The sequence below is a fragment of the Camelus bactrianus genome, chromosome 3 (assembly GCF_048773025.1).
Source record: "Camelus bactrianus isolate YW-2024 breed Bactrian camel chromosome 3, ASM4877302v1, whole genome shotgun sequence".
In the NCBI taxonomy this organism is placed as follows: Eukaryota; Metazoa; Chordata; class Mammalia; order Artiodactyla; family Camelidae; genus Camelus; species Camelus bactrianus.
In genome coordinates this window covers 79,200,548-79,219,609 of record NC_133541.1, presented here as the reverse complement: position 1 = coordinate 79,219,609, position 19,062 = coordinate 79,200,548, and the positions used below count along the sequence as shown (strand labels likewise).

Genomic DNA, 19,062 nt, shown 5'->3' with positions numbered 1-19,062 from the left:
GGAATATCAGATCTAGAGGAAAGAATAGAGCACACAGGTAACAGCAAATACATTGGTAACTGAATTCACTTTCTATTGCTGCTGAAACAAATAACCATAGATTTAGTGACAACACAAGTGTATTATCTTACAATTCTGTAGGTTGGAAATCTGACATAGGTGTCACTGAACTAAGATCAAGGTGCTGACAGAGTTGCACTCCTTCTGGAAGGCTCTCTGAGAACACCTATTTCCCTGGCTCTTCCAGCTTGCAGAGGCTGCCTACATCCCTTGGCTCAGGGGCCCTTTCTCCATCTTCCAATCCCGCAACAGCAGGTTGAGTTGTTCTCAAATTTGAATCACTCTGACTTCCTTGTCTGTCCCCTTTTCCACTTTTAAGGACTCTTGTGGTTATTTTGGGTCTACTTGGATAATTCAGGGTAATCTCTTTGACCGAAGGTCAAGGATTAACAATCCTAATTCCATCTGCAAACTTAATTCCTCTTTCCCTTCTAACATAAAATACTCACAAGTTATGGAGATTAAGACATGGACATATCTAGAGGGCTATTTTCTGCCTACCACATTAACTATAAAATTTTGTTCCTCTTTATTTTCCTCTTGATTTCTTTTAAAAACAATGTACTGTTTAAGCAAAGGTGCTAACATTGTAATATGAGGCTACTAACATACAAAAATAAAATACACAATGGTAGCAAAAAAGACAAAGAGGTCATAATTGGAACTACATTTTTCTAAGATTTCTAAATTTTAGTAAAAATGTTATGATACTACTCCTAAACAGACTCCTAATTGTGATCAACTAGGGAATCATACTGTAAGCCACAAGGAAACCATAAATTTTTTAAAAATACAAAGAAGTATAGGTAAGATGTCAATTAAAAGGTAAAATGGAATAAAAAAATTCAACTAACACAAAATACAATAGTAAAGGAGGAAGAAACCAACAAAAAATAGACACGATAAATAGGAAGAAAGAGCAAGATGGTAGACTTAAAACCCTAAAATATTAATAATTACATGAACTGTAAGTATCATATAATAAACGTTTGATTTAAAAGTTAGAGATAGTCAGATTGAATTTAAAAAAATCAAACATTGCTGTCTACAAGACATCAAGAGATGGATTTTAAACATAAAGATATACTTAGGACTAAAGTAAAAGTATTACAAGAATATATATCATGCAAACGGTCAGCATGAAAAAGGTCTAATGGTTATATAAATCCACACACATAAGAGTGTATGGGTGTAATGGACATAGAGAAAGTATTACCAGAATAAAGAGGACATTTCATAATGACAAAAAATTAATTTATCAGGAAGACCAAAAAAAAAATTTCACAAATATGTGTGTACCTAATACCAGAGCTTCAAAATAACTTGAAGCAAAAACTGACAGAACTAAAGGGTGAAACAAATCCACAACCATTATTGGAAATTTTAACATCCCTCTGTCAATGAGTGACTGAAAAGAGGACAAAGAAGTTTGCAAAGACGTAGACCATCTGCACAACACTATCAGCTAACTAGGTCTACTTGACATTTATAGACTACATCCAATGATTGAGAATGATTCTTTTCAAGTCCATCAAATCATTCATTGTTAAAGAATATATACTAGGTCTTAAGACAGATCTCAATAAATTTCAAATGACTGAAATCGTACAGATTTTTTCAACCAAAACATAATTAAATTAGAAATTAGTAACAGTGAGATATATAGAAAATCCCCAAATATTTGGAAATTAAATAACACACTACTGAAAAAAATTGAAGGTCAAAGAAACCACAGGTGAAATTTGAAATTCTGAACTGCATGATAATAAAAACAACACATCAAAATATATGAAATACAGTGAAAGCAGGGCTTAGGAGGAAACTTAGAACTTTATACTTATATTAAAAAATAATAAAGATTTAAAATCAGTGTCACCTTAAGAAAATGATAAAAAGAGCTAATAAAAGACTAAATAAATAGAAGGAAGCAATAAACAGTAGAAATCAATAAAACAGATAACAGATAAAGAAAATTAACAAAACCCAGTTAGTTCTCTGAGAAACTAGATTAAGGAGAAAATTAAGAGAAAATACAATTTATCAACATCAGGCATGAAAGAGGTAATACCACAACAAATGTTCAAAGGATACAAAAGAATTATTATAAATAATTTTTTTGTTAAAAGATTTGACAAATTAGATAAAGTAAACAAATTCTTTTCAAAATACATACAACCTAAACCTACACATAATAAGTAGACAATATGAACAGCCCAATATCTATTGAAGAATTTTAGTTTGTAATTTAAAACTTCCCACAAAGAAAACCGTGGCAGGGTTGGTTTTCTAGGTAAATTATATCAAATATTTAAGGAAGGAATACTGCTAATTTTACATTGACTCTTAGAAAATAGAGGGGTAAAAAAAAAAAAAAGGAACACTTTCTAAATTATTTTAAATGACCAGCATAATTGTTATAAAGAACCTGACAAAGACACTACAAGAAAATTACAGACCTCCATTTCTCATGAACATAGGGGAAAAAAATTTAACCAAATAATATCAAACAGTATCTAGCCATATATGGAAAGGATAATACATCAGGATCACCAGGGGCTTATTCCAGGAATACAAGAGGTATTATTCAAAACTCAATCAGTGTTATTTCTCCATTGACAGAGTAAAGAAGAAAAATGCAGAAAAAAGCTTATAAAGACTGCATATATAGAAAATCCTAATATAATTTTTTTAAAAGCTTCTAAAGCTAGTAAGTCGATCTACCAAGGTTGCAGGGTGGCAAAATAAAATATTAATATTAAAAAATGTTTGGGTTTCTCTGTACTAACAAACAATTTGAAAATAATATTTTACAACGTGCAGTTCAATGCCACTAAAAACATTAAATATTTAGGATCAAATTTAACAAAATAAATGCAATAACTGTACTGGAAACCTAGAACACTGCTGAAAGAAATTAAAGACAAATATATGGATGAGTAAGACATTAATTTTCTCAAAATTGATCTATAGATTCAACACAATGCTAATCTAAAGAATACAGTCTTTTTGTTTGCTTGTTTTTGGCAAAAACTAACATGCTGATTCAAAAATTTGAATAGAACTGCAAAGGACCTAAAATAGCTAAAACAACCTTGACAAAAAAAGGCCAAAGTTTGAAAATTTACACTGTGTAATTCAAGTCTTACTGTAAAGCTACAGTAACTGAGACAACATGGTAGTTTAGGAATAAACAAATGATCAATGAAACAAAACTGGCCCACATACAAGTAGTCCATTGATTTTCAACAAAAGCCCCAAGACATTTCGATGAAGACAGTCTCTTCAACAAATGGAACTGGAAAAACATCTGAAAAAAAAACTTCTCAATATCTATCTCCACCTCATACAATGAACAATGAATTCTAATTGAATCACAGACCTAAATATAAAAGCAAAATCGGTATCATTGCTAGAAGATACGAGAATATCTTTGTGACTCTTGAATAGGCAAATATTCTTTAAGATGCAAAAAAGTCTTAACTATAAATGAAAAAAATGATATGTGTCTTCATCAAAACTTAAAATGTCTGTTCACCAAAAAACAATGTTAAGAACATGAAAAAGCAAACCACAGCCAAGAAAGTATTCACAATACATATATCTGAAAAAGCACGTATGTCTAGAATATATAAAGAACCTTACAAATAATAGAAAAGACAAACAATCCAATTAAAAACGGGCAAAACTTGAACAGACACTTTTTAAATGAACATATATGAGTAACCAATAATATGCACAGGAAAATGCGGTTAACATCATTTGTCATCAGGGAAATGCTCATTAAACCACAATGGAGTACCACTTCAAGCTGACTAGACTAGCTAATATTAACAAGACAGATGAAATCAAATACTGGCAAGAATAGGGAAGAACCAAATTTCATACATTTCTAGTGAGGGTATAAAATGATACAACCTCTTTGGAAATCATTTTGGTAGTTTCTTACAAAATTAAATACAACCGGTTAGACATATCCTCTAACCCAGCAGTCCCACTCAGGTATCTACCCCCAGGCAAAAAATAATACACTCCACGGATACACTTGTATGGAATGTCTATAGCTTTTTCACATAATAGCAAACACTGGAAACAATCTAAACATCGAGCAAGAGGAGACGGGTAAACAAATTGTGGCATAATTGTACAATGGACGATTACTCAGAAGTTAGATAACCACTGGTACACACAACAACACGGATTAATCTCAAAAACATTATGCTAAATGAAAGAAGCCAGGTTTTAAAAGAGCATATATTGTATAATTACATTTAGCTGAATCTCAGTAAGAGACAAGAACTAATCTGTGGTGATAGAAATCAGAACAGTGGCTGCCTTTGTAGAGTTAGGACTGAACAGGAGTACAAGGGAACTTCTTAAATCCTGTATCTTAATTGGCATGATAGATACACTATGTATACACTGGTCAAAATTTATAGACTTCTACCTGTAAGGTGAGAGCAATTTCACTACATGTAAATTTCACCTCCAATTACCTCAGATTAAAAAAAGTTTATTTCTTAGGCTGTTAAATGAATCTCAGATCACTCTATTAAAAATGATTAAATCCCTAGTCCCACCTACAATATCTGCCCCATAATATAACTGATTATAGTAACTGTAACATTAGATTATTCTTTTTATCAATTTTATCTATAAATGAATTATTGCATTTATTTACTATTGCCTCCAGTAATACATTTTGCCTTTTTCAAAATTTACATATAGGATTTTTCCTAATTTTATTTTACTTTTCCCTTTATTTAATAAATGAAATTTACTATTGGCATTTAATTGAATTTACAGTACTTTAGAAATAATTAGAAAAACTGAATGCTGCTTTTAAGATTTAATATTACGTCACCAAAATTTATGTATAACTAGTCCCTTATAGAAGAAGATTCCACATGGAATGGTAAAAACATGGTTGCAGAAGATTCACCCATGACTATGCTGGGACCCAATCTTGGGGTTCTGTGCCTTTTAGTTAAACTATCTACAATAAAGTCTTGATTCTTCCAGATCTAAACCTCTCTCTCTCTCTCTTTTTTAAATGGAGTTAGGGAGAGGTGGTATCCAAAACAAAGAAAACTTTTTACTGACTTCTGCTTTAAGCTGAACATTTTAATCAGGTTTCAGAACAAAAACATTAGGGAGTAATGAATCAGTCTATAAGGGTGCATATTGCTTAGTGACTACATGTAAATATTCTATTAGAAAAGAAACAGACATTCATTATGATGTACTGCTGACAAAAACACAAACATATTCTGGGTTAACTTCTAATTAGAAAGCAAGCCCCTAAGACTGGGAAGAGTCCCGTCGCGTCACACAGGGGTGTAGGGTGTACCCTCTGGAGTCCTCTCCTGGCCTCTGTTAAAGTGCGCTGACACGCTTCTGCTCAGCTCTTTCAGAGCTCGCCACCCACCCCACAGTCTGCCTGCCAATGCCCTACCTGAGAACCATCCCTCCATCCACGAGTAGGCAACTCCAGATACCTAACTACCCACCACAAAGGGACAGGTGGCCAGTCCTTGCTCATTTTAAAAAGGTATGCTTTGGGACGAGAGTTGGGTACAGGGAGTCTAAATTTGGACAATGCAAACATTTTATTTTTAAAAAGTATAAACTTTATCAGTTTAAAAGAAAATTAATTCGGGGGACTGGCAACCTCATCGTTAAGGGATAATTGTGCTCACACATAGCACTGTCTGCTAATAGAAGGAACAGGCAAATCCCAACACTGGAGTGTAATGAATCACTCACTGAGTACTGCTCACAAATGGTAATCTGATGGGAAGATATTCACTTCTGGTTCAATCTGGAACAAGACTTCAGAGGACTCTGCAGACTCATTTCACCAACAGCCAGGCTCCAGAACAAAAGAGACTTTCTACTTACTCAGTTGAATGTATACTTTTGTTTAAAAACAAAACATGATTTTGATAACCTTGTTTTTTTTTTTTATGACATTTTTGCATTGGCTGTGCTCCAACTTCTGCTTCAGAAACAGTTGATGAGTGTCACAAACATAAGAAGGTGAATATGACAAATAAACAATGGGATAATCATGGTTGAACTAAATCACTTTAGAAAACCTCAAAGAGACAGCCCAATTTGCCCTAGAAACCACATGCTACGAAAAGCCCAGCGTTTTTGAATTAAGGCATAAAGAGATAGCACATACGAGCGAGATCTGTGTCTGGATCGTCTATTGTTTGGGTCTGCCTGGCTTTTTTCCTTTTGTCTCCTTAATACAGCTTCCCACTGAGGCGCTGAATCCACCATATCATTCTCCTGCCGTATTCTGAAAAGAAAGCCCATTCATGCAAAGTTAACATCCACACATGTGGCACTTTGTTTATTGGTTCACCCTAAACTTCCTTTCAAAAGTTATTTAAAAGTTATCAAATAAGCTATTTAGAAGTTATTAAGAAATGAAAGGTTATTTAGGAATATGTAATTTTATTATAATCATAACCATTCAAAGCTGAGACTGTATTAACTGTATTAACAAACCCATAAGTAGGTAAGTATATAATATTTATGTATAAATGTAGAAATACATATTGGTTATTTTCAGACTTCATCCCTGGCTTAAAATTTTCTGGTAAAAAGATATGTGTCAAACCAAAACTCATTTAAAACATTTAAGTTTTGACTAAAGGAAGAGTAGTGTCTGCTAAACAATCTTAAATCATGAAACAAAATCATTTTTAAAAAACATGTTAAGTAAAACAACACTGGATAATTTTATTTTGAAATGCTCTTAAAAATTCACACAAATTGTCAAAGCTTTCATGCACTATTAATAAGTACCAGATACAATTCCCATTTTTTAAGAATTTTAAGAAACACAAGTTAAATATGGTGGCATAATAGAGCAGCAGTTGAGTAGGCACAGAGCATCCTGATTACACTGCTCACATGTCTAAAAGGGAATGAAGGCTGTGCACTCAGTGCGGCCAGAGGGCTGGCAGGGAACGTAAACGAGGGAAAGGGAAATGAGGGGTGGGGGGCCGTGTTACTTGGGGGGCACAGGCACTTGCCATGTGAGATCATGGGGCAGTGTTACCAAATCCTCTCAGTTTCTTTTAAAGATAATCCACAGATCTGGATTTCCTAAAATGAACTATTTTTTAAGTAATGGCAACCAGTTATGTATGGACCTAGCAAAACCCATCCACAGACCAACTTCAGCCTGCAGAAGTTGTGGACCGTCGCTGTATCAAGACTTTCTTAAAAAAGAGGGTGAAGTGTTGCAGGGGAGAGAAGGGGAATCAAGCACTTAATTAAAGTATAAATAATGTCTGGAATGCACTGCAATGATGCTGTGAAGCCATGAGTACTTCTTGTGAAAATCAAACACCTGTTATTTGAATCTTTAAGTTTAAATTTATGTAAGTTCTTCAGAAAGCTGCTCCAGGGTGTTTCTTTCGCACTGATGCTCCCAGGGCGTGGGAGAGCAGCACAGAACTGCACGGTAATCAGCCCAGTACTGTGATTGCATGAGCATATTGGCTTCAAAACAAAAATCAGAAGAACAGGCAAGTTTGGAGTCATTTCTCCCGCTGAACAGATGTCTTTCGGTTGCCCTGTTACAGCACTTAGCACAGTCTGTGGGGTGGGTATCTGGATTTGCTTATAATGCAAATCAGCAGATGAGTGACAAATATTCATTTCACATATACTTAAACAGAGACAATGGAAAGCATATTCAAGTTTTATTTTAAAAAGTAGCTTATGAGGAAGAAGCTATTTAAATCTCTCTAGATTAAAGAGGAATTGTGTTAAGTAAAAAATTATCCGTCACACACTTCAAGGCTTTGAACTGTATGTATTTCCTCACTAAAGCTTTCATTTCTAATAGCCTATTGTTTGAATATTAATAGGATACAGCCATGGTATTTTTCACAAATTCAAGAACATTGCTCTCTCTCTCATGGCTTGTGCAAAGGAAATTAAAATTGAACATACATAGCTATGAATCTGAATATTAGAAATATCTGAAGAAAAATATGAGGTCATAATTATTAGTCATTCTTTGAAACACTCTCATTTGAAAATGCCATGTGTGTAGACACACACACACACACACACACACGTATTTTCATAGCCAGAACCTATACCTCCAAGCCATTCTATGTGTCATGTGACAGCCAGTGAGTCACCAGGCCCGCTGGTGAGGGGACGGTCCTGGACACTCCCAGGACTGAGGGACCCAAAGTTAGGAAGAGATGGTCAGTGGGAAGGTGTAAGGCTAACAGGAAGGTATCTCCCCTCCCACAGGAACCCACACTCACACTGTCCAGGCAGAGAACAGGTCCTCCCAAGTTCTAATCCTGGAATCTTTTAGACTGTGGCTTCCATTCTGACCTAAATCACTGCACAGTTCATGGACAGGACTTAATCTCACCATATTAATTTTTTTTCAATCAGTAAGTCAGCTTCTTGAAATATTTTTGAGGGTCAAGCTTATCAGCAAGGGTGAGACCTGACTGGGGCCAACACAGTTTTCCCAGAGGAACATCCCCATGACATTTCAAAGGCAGCACAACTGCTGTACGCTCACTCTCTGCTGTGGTAGAATTTAGCTGGTGACCTTCATACTCCCGTTTCACTCTGATGACAAAAATTAATTAAAAACTCAGGAAGGAGATACCTTCCTGAGACATGAGCACATGTGTTTTCTGTACCTTACTCGTAATAAGAACTAAATCTGAAAATTTCAGACTACGGCATGTACCTTTAATTTTTATTTTCCTAATCAAAAGTCTAAAGTGAGGGCAGCAAAACCCTGTCGGTTAATATTCTTGTGACCCACATGTTTCAAAGACAGATGCCCTCTACCGGTGACACTGTTTCATAAATATTCTAACAGGGGGCATTAAAAATGTAAGACTCATTGGAGAGTCACAACAGAAGCACATCTTCCTGAGTAACGGGTGGTGAGGCTGCCTTAGTCTGTAATGAAGTTTGAAATTACACCCTTACAAAAGGCCTCTGGTTAATGGTACCTCATTACAAGAATGAAAGTGTCATTTCTCCCATCAGTGAACTGCTCCAGAAAATACAGATGCTGCATGGAAAGGAAAAATTCTAGCTCTAAAGGCAAGGATATCATAACACTCAGTCCTTAAGAGGCAGGAGTTAACTATTTTGCTTCTGCATGAGTAACTAAAGAAGTAATTAAATGTAAAAGATGTCTCCTATAATGATTCTGCTTTGTAAGTCTCATTTATCCTTGGTGTAGGACACACATAGTGTTGGGTTTTGCTCCTTTCCTGTTCTATGTTAACTTTAATGTCGGTGTTTACACTATGAAGAATAAAAAGGCTTAAGGGGGGAAGAGTCTGTTCTAATTCTCATTGAGGATGTATTCGTTTTCAAATGTTACATTTAAAGTTGAGCCTCAAAAATGATAAATATTTCTTTCCTGTATCCTTCAATGCAGTAATTACATTTATCACATTTTATCTATTTTCTCATGTACAACTAAAGAGAGTTAACAGCTGGGCTAAGAAGCCGTACCATAAAAAGGCTTTTATTTTTCAATTAATGTATAAGGGAGACCATTACCCTAGAAGAGAGCATTTTCCAATAATGTTTCAGAATAAGAGAATTCTGATCTATTTCCTCCATGTCTCACCAAACTTCAACACTGTACTTCTCCAGACTACCCATGCAATTTAGATTTTTAACTATATTTGACACTTAATTAAAGTTTGAAAAAGGTTTTGAAGATGAAATGCCACATAATCGTTTGATAACAATAATGAAGATAATGACTATTCCTAGTCTCTTCTTTCCTGTCTTCTCAATTACAGTTCTGCCTCTTCTGCAAAATCCTTCACATTATCCAATGAATTCTTCTATAAGCCCCTGTGGGCTTTCCTTTGTCCTCCACCTGTTCCCGGGCAGTTCTGTTCCTAATAAGACCTTCCTTTATACCAGTTCTTAGTTCTTAATTCATTTCCCATTCACAGAGATAAAGACCATGTTTAATACTAAACCTGAAAAATCTTACAGAGCAAGTATCTAATGGTAAGGGGAAAACACATTGTTCCTGAGTTCTGCCTAGTTCAGGCTCTGCCATTATCTGACTCAGACCCTGGGCAAAACGCTTAACCTTCTCCGGCAGGTCTGTTTCTTCATCTACTGAATTATTGTAAAGATCCTTTATAGCTTTAAGACTCTATGTCTCTCTATTTGTGCTTTATTTCCAGACCATTCAGACACATTAACACAAACATCTACTCTTCAGCTATAGCATGACCTTCTAGACAACTGTTCCATATGGACACTCCACTGCTAATATTAAACCTGCAGGTCCCAACTCATTGTGGACTTGTGTTTCTCATCAATTGCACTCATTTTTGGATCACCTGCTATAAACCAATATAAAGCAATCTTTGTTTGTTTTTTTTTCCAGTAGTTTTTCTTCCCAAGGGAAATTTACGTTGGTTTCAGGCATCTGTCAATATGCTCCCTGAAGACCAGGAAGCCAGAAATTCATTTGCTTTTTCCACCTTCCCCATCATCAATAAATTATTCTTATTTGCTCTTAAAGGTGCTTCCACCTCTTCTGCTTATTCCTTGTGCTCTCCCTACTAAAACGGGCTGCCTTGGGCACAGCTTCCCTCTCAAGCTCTCCTTGTCTTCACAACTGGTCACCCTGCTTTGCTCTCCCTCAGTCATCTGACAGCACTCCTCAGCTGCCGCAGCTCCGCACTTCCACAGTCATCTCTGCCAACATGGGTTTATGCTCTGCAAACCCTAAATCATCCACATCAAATGTCTAAATCTTAATATGGCTTATTAAAGTGGAAACCACAAACCTTGCTGTCTGTAGCATGATGAACATCACTTCCACTGGCTTTGGACCAACTGCCTTCCCCATACACACAACGTTTACCTTTTGTGCAGCCCCTCCCCTTCAGCCAGGGACAGGGACTGTGCAGTAGGGATTGCTGGCAAGGAAACAGTCACCCATTTTCAGGCCATGCGGAAGAAAAGGCCCCTGGTTTAAGTCTACCATCATCCAAAACACATTTTTCCCCTAGGGCACCAGGACAATCCTGTTTTGTTTTGTTTTATCATTCTAACAACAATAAGACCCTCCCCAAACTGTGATCTCGATTTGCCATTTCAGATGTATTGTCTCTGTTAGCTGCAGTGCCAAAGAGGACAGTCTCTTCACTTTTTTAGGAAAATAATATAAAAGATCTTGTGGAACACTTAAAAATACTTAAAATACTTAAAACCATCTTAATCCATTACTCAGATACCGATTCCAAAAGACATCTAAAAGGCAGGAAGAAACTCTAACATTTGTGGCAGAACAAATTCATGCTAGAAACACTGACTTCTTTTTTGTTACAGGGAGTTGGGCCCCATTTTCCAGATACAACAGGGACTTCAGATAACACTGAGCAGCGCTGAACATTCTCATTAATCGGATAGAACTGGCCCATGCAGGGCACTTTCTGCTTTTCAAAGCACATCCATTATCTCAGATCCTCACAAAGCTCATGAGGTAGGCAGGGCAGGTATTATTCCACTTTGCATGTGAGAAAACTAAAACTCAGAGGGTAAAGGAACTAGCTCCTAGGCACAGTGATCTTCAAAGCAGGGCCAAATTCCTAATGCATGGCCCCGAATTCTTTGTTCAGTGCTGTTTCACCCACACAGGCGCACATGTGCACACACATCGCCTCATGTACATAACTGATGTGATCATGATGCAAACATCCCAGAATCAAATTTGGGAAAGGTCCAAATGTCCCCTGTTGCCAATTTACTCTAGTCCTGCTCTTACCCCAAGCTTCTCTCATTTCTGTCTTCTAATCCTCACCAGGCTGAAGAGTTACTTCCACTTTCATGCTTATGCAAAAAACACCAGACCAGCTCCCTGCATCACGGCCCCCCACCTCCTTCAAATCTCCCACTTCAAATCCTAAAAGCCTAGCAACACATCAAAGCTAATGACTGAGAAATCCACCCACCCTCCCCAGTGAAGGCTCAGAAGAGTGCTGATGTTCATCAGCAGCACAAAGGAGATTTTGCAGACCAGTTTCTTTGAATGTGAAGGATATTTTATTAAGCTCACGGTATTTTCAGGGAAAGCTGGTTTATGAAAGGCTTCACTCTGATAAGTCTACTTCCTAGGTTCTCCTTCAGCATACCTTGCGGGCAAGTCCGGAGCATGGCCCCGGGGCTCAGACCCACAGGACTGACCCTTCTGATTTTAGGGGGCAAGTTTCAAAATTCTAACTGTTGAAAATGAATGCAATCTAATATTCACATAGATCATTAACTTCATACTGGCTTTGTACTTGGTAAGTTTCCAATCTGATGAATTTGAACCAATTTTTTCACAAATCAGTATAGCAAAGTAAGTAATCTCGAAAGATATTTGAAGCCATGTAGTTTTCAATCCTACCAGTGAACTGAAGTAACAATTTCATTTCCCCAAATCAATCTTTCACTATTTAGATCATAATGACTACTTCATAACTTTTTGGAGGCCAGATACTCCCTTAAGAATCTGATAAAAATCTACAGATCTTATCACCGGAAAATCACGTACTTGGAAACATACAAAATTTTGCATACAATTTCTCAGGGTTATAAGACCTCTAAAACCCACTCATGAATTAGAAGATAAGAATGCCTGGTCTGAAAATACAAATGTGTAAAGAAAGTTAGGGAAGGTGAGAAAATGGAAGACGAAGTTAAAAGAAAAGCGGAAAAGGCTGAAAAAGGGGTGGAGGGGAGGTGGGACAGTCAAAGAAGAGGCGGCAACTCCAAAGTCAGGTATCAAACTCTTTGGCTCTTGCCACCAAAGCGCTATCACCTCTTAGATTTCATTTGGTCTTTGCAGTAACTCATCCAAGGGAACGGACCTGGTAGTATACAGTCCACTTTAAGGATGAGAAAACTAAGGTTTAAACTGGTTAAAAAGTTGCCCAAGCTCAAATAGCAGGAACATGGCAGAACCAAAACCTTCACCCACATCCTTGGGGTTTTTCTGACACATCACTGGCTCCTAAACAGAGACAGAAGTCAGAGAAGGTAGAAAAGAAAGAGTGGGAAAGAAGCTAAAAAAAAGAAAAGAAAAGAAAGGGGGGAACAGGGCAAGGTAAAATAATGTGATAGAGGAAAAAGGGAGGCGAGAGAAGAGAGGAGTTGAGATGTAAGTAGAGACACTGAGGGGAAAATAAGGACATTCTGTCATCTTAGATGTTATACCACAAAACTGTGCTCCAACTTCTATCTAGTTATAAAAAGGGAAGAAAAAACTATTTTCTCAAACCTCAAAACCTGGAGAACCGTAGGTATCCACACAGACTATGAACATGGTAAAAAAAAAAAAAAAAAAAAAAAAACAACTGAAGTGAAAGGAAATAAAAAAAGACATTAACAATTCCCCCAACAAAGGAGGCTGAAGCCCCTCGTGTTGTCGGAAACTCTTGTGCAACGAAACCCCGCAGTCAGCACACAACCCTCACTCACCTGGCCTCGTCAGCTCTGGACCCAAAGCTGACAGAGTGGGGGTTTATCTGCAGTTATATTTTTCTAAAATTGAATCTAAACAGTAATCCTTGTTTCTATATGAGCCTTTCAGAGTTGGTGCAGGTTATGAATTTTTCTTCATGGTTGTTAAAAGCTACAGCTGCTGCTTTGGATAAAGGTGATTGATGAACATTGTCTTATTAATTTCTGTTTCTCCTCACACAAAATGAGAGATGTTTAAATTGTTATCCATGGGAACGACAAAGCAGCTTAAGCTCCAATGGGGAGACATTGTGGGAAAAAAACAGTATTTACAAAGAGTGGTCTCAAACCTAACAGGAGAGACTTCCTTATGTTAAACAAACAAACAAAAACAACAATAGCAAAACCAGCAAGAAGGAGTGGCACAGGGAACAGCATCCCAGAGACCACACTGGGTCTCCAGAAAGTGAACCAGACTCTGTCCAGAGTTCTACTGGACACATCATGGGCTTCAAAACAGTGTCTGAAATGCAAATCTGCACAGACTTTGCCCCTCCACCCCAGGCTGCAGCTCCCACAGGGACACAGGAAAGCAGGGTTGTTGGGTGCAGGCTCTGGTTTCCAAAGTGATGAAGCATCCGGGGCTGAATTTAGAGACCTTGCTGGCAGGAGGTAGAGGATCAGCATGTACAGGATTCACTTTGCCCCATTCTAGGGTTACCAGAGTCCTTTGATAAAAGCACAAAGGACACTGCTGTGCGCCCGGTTGAGTCACACTGACCACCAAGATGAGGAAGGACAACTGAGGTTGAAGAGATTCATCCTCCCCCTCACCAAGAAGTCTTCTGCACAAACAGAAAGTCAGACATCGTTAGACAACCTTTCATCACAGACACGAGATATATTGGGACCATGAGCAGAGCAGCCGTATAAATATTCGGGCCCATGTATCCCAAGGTAGAATGAGTGGGTTCTGCCAAAATTTTAAAGGCTAACAATGGGATGGAGAGGTTAGTGGTAGCACTGTGAAATGGGTACTTGGTACCCAGGGACAGTGTAATGGGTTGCACCATCCTTCTCTGCACACTGTACCTACACCAGGGTTTTCAGGAATGGGGATTAGAACTGGGCAACATATTTCTTCCTCTGCCCACTTTTAGCTATGCCCCTGAGAGCTAGACCTCATCTTCTGCAGACACAGGCAACTTGTATAACCCTGGGCAATATTTCTGCAGGTAAAAGAAATGACTTTGAAAGCCTTTGCGTAGTATGTTTTGAAAGTGATTTCTCATTAATAGCCTTACAAAGACATTAGCATGTAAACATTCAGAACCACCATCATTCTAAAGTACGCTACTTACACAGCACAAAGAAAGGCAGTCTAAGACATTATTCACGGACTTAGGGTTGGGGGGACTCTGGAGGGAGAAAACACCTACAAGGAATACTGAAGCCAGTGCCACTAGATCAGCCATGAGCTATTTGAGAATTTGTGGGCAACCTTTAAATAATGTCTCATTTAGATAGCAAATGTCACTGTGAGCACTTCGGGCCCTACAAGACACTGTGTTTAAACAGGCTACCTTCTGAGGATAGAGCATCTGTGAGCACAACTTAGAATACACCAAGCAAAGCAAAGGTATTTGCTAAGATACTGGCTTGATCAATAAGGACAGATTGGAAGGGGTTGTTTGATTTGTGTTGTTTGTGAAGGAGCACAGAATTTTCAGAATGGGAAGAGGGTACCTGAGGGAGAGCTAACCCCTACACTTGGGTTTTTATAGATGAAGAAACTGAAATCATTTCCTTGAGAAAGCTGTCATAATGCGCTGAGATCTCACTTCTATCTAGTGCGATTCCAGCCCCTAAGAAGGCTGCAGGCAGAAAGATTTCCTAAGAAAATGGTCCACTCTTACAATGCTGTCTGGGCTGTTATTACACACTTTATAGTTGGGGAGGGAGGCCGATTCAATGTGTGCCAAGCACAAGGGCTGTGAGCATTAAAGAAGGAGATTATCTCATCCAACTTCCTCATTTTACAGAGGAGAAAAAGACCCAGAAAAAGAAAGCAGCCACGCCAGATTCCACATCAGATGAAAAAGGGTTTCCCAACAGTCCAGTACTGACGTTTTCTAGGCCAGATATTTCTTTGTTGGGGGGTGCTGTCCTGTGCACTGCAATATGTTTAACAGCATCCCTTGCCAGCAGCAATCCCCCAACCAATCGTGACAGCCAAAAGTACCCCCAAACATTGCCAAATGTCCTCAGAGAACAGAGAGAAGAAAAAATTGTCCCCCAATGAGAACCACTGGGTTAGAAGTTGGCCTACCCAGTAACAAAATCCCTCTCCTCCCCAAGCCGGTGCTCCTTCACCACGTGATTACTTGTTTTCAAATAAATATTCCAGAACTAGGAAGAACTGATTAATGTATTAATCCATCCCTAATACTGATTACTTGTCAAACGATGTTATTAACAAGCTCTTAAGAACAAGCCTTAAAAATATGAACTAACTGCATTTACCCATCTAACTGTGTGCCTGATGAGTATAAATGCGTATTTGCATGTATCTATACATAAGGCTGAAACTTGCTACTGTGAGTGTCTCGTTTTGGGCTTGGGCAAAGTGTAGGGATGTCATGTTAAAAGATACTTCACTAAGAAATTCCTCTACAAATGGTAAAATTTCTTACCACCCTCACAAATTCACTACACATTGTACCTAAGCACAGATCATCATTGTTTTTAATTAAGAAGAAGGGACCTCACAATCAAATTGTTTAATCATCTTACTATGAAGATAACAAATTCAGTTCAAAGAGCTGAGGTCTCCTAAAATAGTGCTTTAAAATCGTGCCAGATTCCTTCTTAAACACAGATGAGAAAAATCAAGCATAAAAGTTAACAGGACATACATCTTCTACAACCAGTGGCAGCTCCGATTTCAGAGCTCCACTTTAACTGCGATATTCCAACATTACCTGTTCCTCTTTTTCCGGTGTTCTCTATTGGAATTTTCCGATTCACTACCGCTGCTTGTGTTACAGCGCGAGCGCGACCTGGAAACAAAACAAGGGCAAAAGGAAAAACCCACGTTTATGACAAATGAAAAATTTCTGAAAGGTTCATGTTGGTTCTTTGGAACTCATTTTGCAGTAAAATTACTAATCCAAAGCTAAGTAGCTGCCTTAGCTCTCTCCCAGTCAGCGCTCCTCAGCTCAGCCAGGCAGCTGAATGTCCATAGAAACATGAAAGCAGATTAAAGCCAATGTCACCACGCACCCAGAAAGGACCAGGGCATCAGGCATTTCCAACAGAACTCTGATATGGAAAATCTACAAGCCCCCTGGGCTGGACTAAACATGGACACAAAGCCGTCAAACCCCTACACCTCCACGGGGAGATGCAGAGTTTATTTCCCCTCCCCTTGAATTTGTGCTGGTCCGGTGACTGATTTTACCAACAGAAAGAGGTGGAAGGGATACTCCGCCAGTTCCAGGACTATCTCTTAACTGGACTGGTAGCTTCTCTTTCCTCACAGCTACCTAGGTTAGCCGGTGCAGAGACCACGGAGATAGAGAGAGAGGTCCCAGGCCACCAGCCATTCTGCCAGAGACTAGCCAGACCAGCTAAAGAAGTACCTGATCAATCAACAGAATTATACGAGATACAAGTTCTGGGAAGTTTTAATGTAGCAGCAGATAACAGAGACTGCTCCTCTGAGACACAAAGGAAAAAAAAGAAATCCTAAGGATTTTAAAGAAAGGAAGACAGTGAACCAGTTGAAGCCAAAATTGTTATTTAGAAATTATATAAAATGTTAGAAAAATTGTAATACTCTAAAAGCAGCCACTAATTAAAAAAACATTTCCCAAGTGCTAATCTGCTAAAACTTCCTCTGTCTCCCTGGACCCTCCCTCCATTTTGTGGTTACCTCCTCCTTTGCTTTAGATCTGAGTCTTCACCACTGTTATGGGCTTTCCTATAAAAAAACAAATAAATGAAAACATTAAGGAGAATAGAAAATTATCAACTGGCTGAAGGAAGCACACCAAAATGAGTTTCACTTCAGTTAATTCATATCTATTATGTAGTCATCCATTCACCAAACATTTCAGTCACACACAGGTGCCCAGCCCTACAACAGGTCCCAGAAACATAACACAAACTGGCCTCAAGAAGCCAGCAATCTCGCAGGGGCTACGAACAGTCCATAAATATCAATGCGCAGCACATCTGTTACGTTCCATTCATCCAGTGATGGAGTTCAGCTGTCGTTCCTAGATCTGCAATTGAAACCGAGAACTAACCTGATTAGGCCTGACAAATCCAACCCGCCTTGCTTGCTTCTAGTTGATTTTAAACTAAATGCCTACTAGCTTCCTTATACCTAACACCTCTGACACATGGGTCACTGCAGTAATGGTGGTGTAAGTTGTTTTTCAGGAACTTGTTAGTTCTTGCGCAGTGCAGACCAGGTGAGACCAATGACCATTCAAACAGGCCTGTGTGAGTGTCCTATGGACAACATTTTGACATCGGAGGGCCCCAAACTCCACCCTCGGAACATGCTAACTCTGCCATTTCCTGAACACACATCCTATAAAAAGCCATGAAGCACAACTATGCTTGCACAGAACATCAATTACCTCACTTTTCTTACCTCCAATCACCTTTCCCCATGCCTGGGACCACCCTGCCTCTTTATCCCATAAATATCCCTCAGCCCTGTCTTTGGGGAGGCAGATTTAAGATGTGTTCTCCCATCACCTTGCTTGGCTTTCTTGGGAACAAACTGTTTCTCTGCTACAAACGCTGGCATCTCAGCATTTGACTTGCTACAAATTGGGCAAACAAACCCAGTTTTGAGGGCAGGCCCTCAAAAGGTGGCTGAGCAGTGTTCGATGGAGTCACACAGAAGAGCGTATTAGCTACACTGCAAATCCACGTTCATGACCTCAAGTGGACTGACAACACAAGCCAGCAGCCCCACCACCTTTCTCTGATCTAAGGACTCTCAGTTTCTGTAAAGCAGTTTCAAACTCTTTTTACCTTGCAACCCTCTGACCCTCTGTAGTACTACTTCAGCAGATGACTTTGTGTTCTCCTTCCAAAGGGAAAAGCAGCCACCAGATGGGAACTTATTCATTTTCCTGTTACCAAAAATAAAACTTACCAACATGTCCCTCTCTTATTTATGGAATTGTCCTTCAACTAAGGTCAGCCCCTTCACCTGTGTTGTGTGGGTCCCATCACCTCTTATCTATTCAATGACTGTCATTAATGACCCTCTTATCTCTTACATATATTCAACTTGTCCTTAGGGCAAATTCTTTTACCAGCTTTTCACATTCTCGGGTCTCTCCTATTCAAACACACCTACTTTGACTCCAGATTCCCCACGATTTTTCCCAGTCTCTCCTGTCTTCCTCAGAGCCACACTTTTTGAGAGAGGTGTCTATACCCTTTGTCTCCATTTCCTTACCCTCTGTTATATGTGCCTTTGCA

The 19,062-nt window shown here is 38.5% G+C and overlaps 1 protein-coding gene across 2 annotated transcripts in view; it reads right to left on the bottom strand.

Moving 5' to 3' along the window:
- EPB41L4A (erythrocyte membrane protein band 4.1 like 4A) overlaps nt 1-19,062 on the bottom strand; it is a 218,612-nt gene that overhangs the window by 14,276 nt on the left and 185,274 nt on the right. The window contains exons 17-19 of one of the 2 annotated variants that reach the window (XM_010971499.3): nt 17,489-17,536; nt 16,536-16,613; nt 6,245-6,364 (exon numbers count right to left, since the gene is read on the bottom strand). In XM_010971499.3, the coding sequence (XP_010969801.1) occupies nt 6,245-6,364; nt 16,536-16,613; nt 17,489-17,536 (246 nt within the window). The remainder of the gene's footprint in view (nt 1-6,244; nt 6,365-16,535; nt 16,614-17,488; nt 17,537-19,062) is intronic. The other variant, XM_010971500.3, reaches the window with a different exon arrangement.